Source organism: Spinacia oleracea, chromosome 2 (assembly GCF_020520425.1).
Source record: "Spinacia oleracea cultivar Varoflay chromosome 2, BTI_SOV_V1, whole genome shotgun sequence".
Lineage (NCBI taxonomy): Eukaryota > Viridiplantae > Streptophyta > Magnoliopsida > Caryophyllales > Amaranthaceae > Spinacia > Spinacia oleracea.
The window spans coordinates 9,911,751-9,921,724 of record NC_079488.1 but is presented as its reverse complement, the minus strand read 5'-3'; the positions used below and the strand labels follow the sequence as shown (position 1 = coordinate 9,921,724).

The 9,974-nt window shown below is 29.3% G+C and overlaps 1 protein-coding gene across 1 annotated transcript; it reads right to left on the bottom strand.

Moving 5' to 3' along the window:
• Positions 1–1,930: 1,930 nt before the first annotated feature.
• LOC110803511 (12-oxophytodienoate reductase 3) lies at positions 1,931–5,936 on the bottom strand. Its single transcript, XM_022009024.2, has 5 exons — positions 5,725–5,936; positions 5,018–5,158; positions 4,266–4,396; positions 3,976–4,158; positions 1,931–2,768 (listed from the first exon to the last, which is right to left on the bottom strand). The coding sequence occupies exons 1-5, from the start codon at positions 5,814–5,816 to the stop codon at positions 2,140–2,142; spliced, it is 1,176 nt and encodes a 391-aa protein (XP_021864716.1). The 5' UTR covers positions 5,817–5,936; the 3' UTR covers positions 1,931–2,139.
• Positions 5,937–9,974: the final 4,038 nt, after the last annotated feature.

Sequence of the window (9,974 nt, the reverse complement as noted above, 5' to 3'; positions counted from 1 at the left end):
GGGTTACAAATAATAAACGATTAAAGGAGCGTTCGAACATATCCATACTCAGTATATAACACAATTTCTAAACGAAACTTGATATTACTTACAATTAGTCATTATTTATATTATAAGAGAGGCAAATCAGAGAACGGCATTTGTCAACTCTACACCGACTTGCCTCCCTTTTAGGATAGTACGGATCAGAGTATAAAGATTTAAATTAAGATATTTATTGACATGAGTAAATAAGTAATTCTTAGTATAATCGATTGTTACATAAATAATTAGAATATTTTAGTTAAAATATATGCAAAGTATATTAATTATTTTATGTTAGTTAACAATATTATAAAAGAGGTAAATCAGAGCGTCATTTGTCAGGTCCACATCAATTTGTCGCTCTTTTATATAGTACTCCGTATACATATGGTTGTTAAAAATCGACTAAAATATAAGTCAATTGTTTAGCCTAAAATATTTAGAGGAGCTTTTTTAAGTAGAGAGGACTACGTGTTAGTCGTGCATCATTTTTCTTTTTTACTACTTCTTCCATTTTTTTTTGGATAAACCACTTATATTTTCAAGGTTCTTAGTAAATAACTTCAACTATTAATATCTTAAATTATCAATCAGTAAAAATTATTGAAAAAAAGATGGTAGTATTATGTAAGTATTTAGATAATTACGTAGTAAAGTGGTAGATAGATTAATTCACACAAGTTTTGCTCATGTTTAAAGAAGTTACATAATTTTTCAAAAGTAGTAAAATATTACTATTAATGGCGGTTATAATTATCAAATTTAGTTGCTAAATATACTACGTATAAAATAGTACAATCAATGACGGTTCTAATTATCGCATTAGTTGTTTAAATATTATGGTGTACTATTGTAATTTTTTTTATATACTCTTATTCACTTGAATGATTTTCTAATTTATTTGTATTCGAATTATGTAAGTACGAAATACAAAAAAGCAGACTACTCTTGATTTTTTTTATAAAAATCATACTACATACTCCGTATAATGAATTAACTTTTTATAAAAAGACAATCTTATATGGGTTATATATGTTACCAAATATAGAAAAGATATACGTAGTATAATTTAAGAAAAAACTCTATGTACAGAGTGAAATCTTTTTATTTTATTTTGAGGAAAAGAGAATCAAATATTTTGATGAGGTAAATGTTAACAAAATAATTATAGAATCCAATATTTTATTTTTATTTTATAATTTTTTTATATCTATATAAAATAGACCAATCAATAAATGACATTTTTCATCACCATGTTAATTTCCTCTCTTTTAGTACAATGAATAAAGGAATCAGTATGATTCTGGAGTATGTAGTATCAACTAAAAATTGAAAAATATTTCTATATCTTCTGAACAAATTTGGTTGGGTAGAGTTTATATTATTACTAGATTAGGTCCCGTGCACGCACGGTTATTTGAAAATTACTAACTGACTATCTTTTTTAATTGAAATATTTATCCCTTAAATCTATTGCGTAATTAATAAATCTCGAACGTACTCATTTTATCATATAATATACAATTTTCGCTCTATTACGTATTATATATTTTATATGTTTAATATGATGATTTGACAAATATTTGATATGCTTAATATGAACAAAATATTATTATTGATATGAAGATCTGACTAAATATTACCAAAATTGTTTGATAATGTCATATTTAATAATCATATAATTTTTTCTATTTATAAACATTTATATAAAATGAGAGAAAATAAAAATAGAATCAAGTAAATATTTTTTTTAGGAAAGGAATTTTGGCGGGAAAAAATCGCACCAGGAATTGACATCTGTCATTCCTGGTGTCTCTTTGAGTATATAGTAATAGATAGATAAGAAAGAAAGTAGTTATTTGTTCTTCTACTAATACAAATTTGTACCTAATAAAGAAATGAGGAATGATCATACAAATAACACCGTTTATTTCATCACAATAGAAAACTTTATTATACATTGGGATAATTTTTTTCCTCATTTGTTTTCTAAATAAGAGGAAAACAAACTTGAGTTGTACCTTGTAAGATACACCCAGTTATACCATGCATAAACCTTCGCAAATCACAATGCAACTTCTTTCTCAATTAAGAACTACTTAATTACGAGGCAGATTACTCTTCTCCTAGAAAAGGATAATCAGTATAACCCAAAACAGGATCATGAGTATAAAAAGTAGTCCTATCATACTTATTTAAGGGTGCATTAACCTTAAACCTATCCACTAAATCAGGATTAGAGATAAAAAGTCTTCCAAAAGCAACCAAATCAGCATCACCTTGACCTAAATCTTGCATCCCAAGTTCCTTAGTATAACCACCACTACTCACAAAACTCCCTTCAAATGCATCCCTTAGTTTCCTCAACAATTTTGCATCGGCTTTCGCTTCCTCGGCGGGCTTATCGACCACGCCTTGAGCCGTGAACCGGGGTTGGGTCACGTGGAGGTAAGCGAGTTTTGAACCTAATTCGGTTTGTAGTTTGTTGAGGCGGTCCACGACTGCTAGTCCCAATTCAAGTGGGTTTGAGTCAAGTGCATCAAAGTGGTCTATGGCTGGTGAGATTCTAACGGCTACATTTTCAGCTCCTATTGCTTCTACGACGGATTGTACCACTTGGGTTAGGAACCGGGTTCGGTTTTCGAGTGAACCGCCGTATTCGTCGGTTCGATCGTTGATTTCGTCTTTGAGAAATTGGTCGATTAGGTAACCATGTGCTCCATGTATCTCCACTCCATCAAAACCTATAAAATGTTCATAATGACAATTAGTCTTTGTTCTCTTCGCATTATTTTTATTAATAGACGCGAAAATCAGACAAGAAAAAGCAAAAAGCATTCAAAGAACACATTTAATCCAGATCAGATCAAAGCAAACCAGATTAGATGAAGCGAAGAAGGCAGTCTTAAGATGGAACAAAATTTTCCACAAAAGCAAAATTAAGTATGCTACATATGAAAAGAGATTAAAAAAACGATATTACATGTTCAAATCCTAACATTAAGGTATTCGAAAGTAATGGCCGGTTTTAATTACTCTAACCTCTTGATACCCTGTTATATGTGAGTATATTTGTCTTAGAACTCTATTTAGACTAAGTACCGATTGAGTAATCACTTGGTTTAGTGGAAAGGATTGTAACTTTCGACTAAAAAGTCGGGTGTTCAATCCCCATTAGATCGAGACACTTTGAGAGAGTTTCCCTTGTCATTCTCCCCATTCTCAAAGTGTCCAGCCGCTGCTAATTCATACCGGATTGATCCCTGTGAGGTTCCGGTCTGCCCAATAGGGCACTTCATCTTACCTTCTGGAAAAAAAATGATCTATCTAGACTAAGTCCAAGTTTATTTTACACGAAGCAAGTTTCATGTTAGCTAAAAGCCTAAAACCCTACAACATACGTACGTTTAACTAAATTAAGCTAGGTATGATATAGACCTGATCACATGTGGCCTGACCTAACCTAGTTTGAAAAAAGATGGGTTTTGGGTAATTGACCATGTTTTGAGTCGGCCCAACATAATGTGATTGAAAATTTTGATACAGCCCGGCCCAAACCCAGTTTGGTCCACCATTTGATCAAGTCAAATATCATCTCGCCGGTGACATCAAGAAAGGTGCAAAAGAACATCCAATGTTTAGGAACGGACAACGGTACATATTCCCTCTGACCCGGAATACTCGCAACGTACTTTTTGACTGGACACGTTTGCCAATGCAAAACTTTAACTATTAATACCTTTAATTATAATATTATAAAAACTTATAAAATATATATTAAGATGAAGCTAACAATATATTATATGCTAACACTTGTTTTCATATACTATAAATAAAATAGAGTCAAAATGAATTATGTGAATAGTGCAAAAAGTCAAACCGTTGCAAGTATTCCGGGACGGAGGGAGTATATACTAGAGAGTATAAAATGAGTAGGAAGTATATATATACCAGCACGAATGGCGTTGAGGGCTGCTTGACGATAGTCTTGTACGACCTCTAAGATCTGTGGCTTAGTCAGGGCTCGTGGCGGAGTACACTTTTCGTGTGAACCGTCTGGCATTAGAATACGCCACCTATCGGTTAAGCCTTTGTTCGTTGATGATATTGGCGCACCTCCTTCATATTGGTAACCTACGTCAAATAATCATACACATAACTTGACACAATTAGGCTTATTGACGTAGTAACAACTTTTTAAGTATTGTAAATTTTTTGAAACAGATAAAGTAGAAGTATACCTTGGTTAGAAACTCGACCAACGTGCCACAATTGACAGATGATAATAGCACCCTTAGCATGAACGGAGTCTACCACTTTCGTCCACTCTTGGACTTGTTGATCTGTGTAGATTCCTGGGCAATGCGCAAACCTATTGCATAATACAAAATAATTACGAGATTAGTTTTAAAAATAGAAAATAAGTACGAGATTAATATTGAGATTTTTCAGCTCGTTTCAAGCAATGTAACAAAATATGACACGGACATGATGTTCCAACTTTTTTAAATCAAGAAGTGGCCCAAAATATAACATAAATGTAATTTTGTTAGGCTAATGTTTCTAGTTTAATAGGTCAAATGGGTCAACAAAAACATGTACATTTGTCTTACTTTCTTCGTTCCATAATGATGTTTTATTTTCCTTTTTCGTGTTTGTAAATGCACATTTTAAAAATTATAAAATTTTGATATTCCAAAAGTACTTGTTGAAACAAATCAAACAACAACCTGCATTAATATGTTTTTTTCTTATATATTTAAAATGATTTAGAAGATTTTCTTCAATTGTGAACAATGCCAAAATGTTGAACTGGAACATCGTTGGACAATGAAGGGAGTATTTCCTAAGAAAATCAAATTTTCGTGTTTTCCGTGTTTTCTTTGTTGTTTTTTTTTATAAATAAGTCACGAGAGCATTAAAAATTATAAATGGAAAACGGGGATTCAAATCCGTGACGAAAATAAGAAAGTGCATTTAATAAATTGATTACCCTGCGGCTGTTTGGGAGATGAGAGTTCCTTCTGTGATAAGAAGGCCACCAGGAGTCGAACGCTGGGTGTAATACTTCAAAAGTGCTTCATTTGGTATTTCATTTATAGCTCGACATCTTGTCATTGGTGCCAATACTATCCTGTATCAATATTAAATTTATAACTTTAATTGTTAAGTAAACTCAATCCATTAATTAATTATGAAAATAATGATACTTCCTTAGTTTTAAAGAAGACCAACTTTTTTATGATATATTATATTTGGGCATATATATCCAACACGTATTTAAGACTTACACTTCGGTAAAAAAAAAAAAAAAAAAAAAAAATCAAAGACTTTCTAATAAACCGGTCAAAAGAAAAAATAAATAGAGTGTTTACACAAATTTCATTATACACTTGGGTGTATCCGAAACTTCACATTAAAAATCGAATACTAGATCAGAAATTCGGATATCCAATTTTTTTTCTTTTAAAGTTCACACACCTAGTGATCTCTATTAAATTAAAATGTTGGACCTAAAATAATTAATCATGCATATAATCTTTCTTATGGATGCTATTCAATTCTTTGAAGTTTTTTTTTATTTCACCAAATTTTAATATATTTTGACCGGGCCTTGTGTATTTTACCAAATAAAGTAGTGTCATTATTTCGTAAAATAAAAAAAGCACCGTAAAATACAGAGTAATATCGGAAACTAACCTGTGAGACAGATTGAATTTACCCAATTGATAAGGAGAGAAAAGATCCGTAACACATTTGACACCCATAGCCATGTTGCTTGCTACAACCATTGCTATATTTTTTTACTCCGTAAATAATTTGAATAAAATTTGCTAATTTCCTTGTTATTTTGTTCCGAAACAAGTATTGTTTGATTTTTTTTGTTCTCAAAAAAAGAGTTTGGGTTGATGAAAGGTACAAGCAATGAGGAAAGAGGTTTATATAGAAAATTAAAGGTGTGAAGTTTCAACATTTTTTGGTGGCACACCAGAAAATGAGCAATGTGCATACGTCAATGAATAGTCAACAATGTTGTCAACGTTTCTTATAATTATAATAAATATGATTAATTAATAAAGTTAGTCCGTATGAATATAATTAATTGATGGAGGAGAGAAACGTTTTTGGTCAACAAAGGAAACTCATTGGAAATGGGAAGTTGGGAATGAAGGAGAGATGTTGGGAAAAGGATAGGGATACACTTGGTGTGCAAAGGTATCTTGCACACCACCAATTACACAATGCCACCTCACAAATCCCACTAAAAAAAAGAGGGAAAAGCTTTCTGAAATATTTTTTTTGGGCGGCAAATATTTTCAGCCATTTGCGCCATTCTGTTCACTTGAGCAGGATTTAATTGCGCCAAAATACCCATTTTCATCTTTGCGCCAAACACTTTTTCACCTCAAATTTTCATCTTTCACCTCCACTAATAATAAGAGAAACTGCAAAGAACCATTTTTTCTGGTTTATATTGCTAAAGCAACTGCAAAGTATGTGATTCATTTTTTCCACCCTCTGAATTTCTATTTCTCGTTCCATTTTCTGCCATTTTCGAAAGCATTAACTATCTAAATGAGTTATAATTTTTTTCGAAGCATATAAAAGTCTGCCATTAAAAGAACTTCCATGGATTTAGTGATGCATATAACATGTTTGATGAAATTACTAAGAGAGTTTCAATCATATTTAGTATAGTGTTTCAGTTGCGATGTACTGGAAATGATGAATTGAAAGTGACAAAAGCTTGACCTATTGCAATGGCTGGAAAAGATAGTTAATATATATTGCAATGGATGTAACTGTTATTTGTCTTTCTACGAAACTGGAGATGATGAATTGGAAGTGACAATGTTGAAGCTTTTGTATAGCAATGAACTTGTTTGATTCAGTTATGATTTTTTATTCTAGAAATTGTATAGACGATACTCATAAATCTGTTTTGGTTGTAGAATTTGTATAAAAAATACTCATTAAAAAAATAAAAATAAATGAATAGGGGAAAAATATATTATTTTTCAACAACCACGTAGGTTCGAACACGGGTTTAAGCTAGTGTAAGGGTAATCAAGTAACCAATTTAACGGGGGGTATCAGCACAACATAGTGGGCTACCTAAAATTTTATATAAGATACGGTAGCTAATGAAGTTAATAAACAGTATGTATTCCAATTTCAGTATACATGTAATGATCCCACAAATTAAAACACGAACTCTTCAAATGCAACATTTATTAATAACAAGATATATCACAATTAAAACACTCCGTCAAAAAATAAACTCGTGTTTGTTGAACTTATCTGTCAAAAAATAAAAATAAAACAAATTTATCCGAATTACCCTTGTGCATCAGGAATCAACTTGGGTTCATAATTCGACGTGGTGAAGACTCTCGTGATGAAGTTAATTCATTTGTCAAGTGAAAGCTTTCACGACTTAATTCATTCGTGATGAAGTTATTTTCTTATTTTATTGTATTATACGAAAGGGTGATTTGTTAATTGATACCATCAGATTTTTTTAAAAAAAATATGATTAAAAGAACTAAAATCATACTCCCTCCATATAGATAAAAATATTTTATGTTGCAAATGTTAACGTGCTGATACCCCTTTGTCATTATGGTCATTGCTTTACTGCTTGAACTTCAATATATTTGCGATTAACATGTGTTCGAATCCTGGCTCTAGCAAAAACACTGTTTTTTAAAAAATGACATCTTTTTATGGGATCATTGATTTTTATAAGTCGTATAAATTGGTATTGCAATTGTAAATGTGTTGATACCCCTTGTCATAGTGGTGGTAACTTCAACGCTTCTGCCTTACATTCACCCGTGTTCATATCTTAACAATAGGTTAGGATTTTGTTTTTTAAAAATCTCACGTTTCTTTCAATCGATGAACCAAAATCACTATGAATTTTATTTGTTGTGTACAAAAGTAATTCTAGTTGATCCTTTAAAAACAAAACATAATCTATGTACTATAAAACCTTCCCTGAAACTAAAATCATGTTATATGTAAAAAGTTGAATTTGTTTTGATCCTTTAAACACAAAAGAGATTATATGTAAAACAAACCCCTCCCAAAATTAACACCATGTTGATTGTATTTGTTATGTTGAAAACTAAATATTTTGTGATCCTATTAAAAAAAAATAGATTTACGTAAAATATACCACTCCCAAAAAATAAATAATTGTTTAGAAATCATCTCAATCTCCTATATAAAAAAATAAAATATAAAAATTATGTCACAAATGTTAACAAATCATTTATGGGATCATTTTAATAAACTATAAATCATAGTTATAGAATTAAGAATATATTTTGGGTAACTCATTACTTTTATGGCAATGATTAGATTTAGTGTAAAAATCGTCAATGTATAATTATAAGTATCATTGAACTATATACAGTATCATTATAAATAATATGAGTTATTTTTAACCGCCTATACTTCGTGTTATTTGTAGCCGCAAAGTTTGTTTATGGGGACTAACACAACATTTATCATCCCCATTGTTTATCAACATTGGTTGTAACAATTAATTAATATGAATATTACATTTTTAAAAAAATATAAGTCATGATCTTAAGAAAAAAAATTGATAGTAAAGAATAATATTGAATAATACGCGAAAAATGTCCGTACGAAAATAATCTGTGTCAAGTTATATAAATTTTATTTATGCTAACCTAATTTTATAACGGTACACAAATAAATAAATAATTATTTAGAAATCATCTCAATTTTTTTAAGTTATATATATATATATTTTATTTACGTTAACCCAATTGTATAACGTTACACAAATATTATAATTTGAATGAAAAATAAATAATTGTTTAGAAATCATCTCAATCTAAATCCTATATATAAAAAAATAAAAAAATAAAAATTATGTTGCAAATATTAACAAATCATTTATGGGATCATTTTAATAAAAAAAATAAATTATAGTTAGAGAATTAGGAATGTTTTTTGGGTAACTCATTACTTTTATGGAAATTATTAAATTTAGTGTAAAAATCGTCAACATATAATTATAAGTATCATTTAACTATATATAGTATCTTTATGAAAAATCTGAGTTATTTTTTCACTCCCATATTTCATGTTATATGCAGCCGTAAAGTTTTTTTATGGGGACTAACACAACATTATATTTATTATCCTCATTGTTTATCAACATTGGTTATAACAAATAATTAATATAAATATTACATTTAGAAAAATATATATAAGTGATCATGATCTTAAGAAAACCCAAATTGATAGTAAAAAATAATATTTAATAATACGCGCAAATGTTTGTATGACAATAATTTGTATCAAATTATATATATATTTTATTTATGTTAACCTAATTTTGTAACGGTACACAAATATTTAAATAATTGTTTAGAAATATATATATATATATATATATATATATATATATATATATATATATATATATATATATATATATATATATATATATATATATATATATATATATATATATATATATATATATATATATATATATATATATTTTATGTACGTTAACCTAATCTTATAACGGTACACAAATTAATGTTATAATTGAATGAAAAATCAATCATTGTTGTGAAATCATCTGAATCTAAATAGATAAAAAATAAAATCATCGGATTATAATAGGGTTTAGGGATCATTGTAGTGAGTGATAAAGACTCGTTGCTTCCCACCATGATTACTTACAAGGAAATAACATATTATTTGAATTTGTAAGAGATTATTTACGGGATCATTTTAGTGATAAAGAAATCAGAAAACTGAGCTAATTTTGTTCTACTCCGTACAAATTTTTGGTAACTTGTTACTTTTATCGGGAGTACGCGAATATTTAATGTCCCTATTATCAAAGAGGTATATTGGAAATATAACACTGAATTTATATTTACTCTAGAAAATAATTT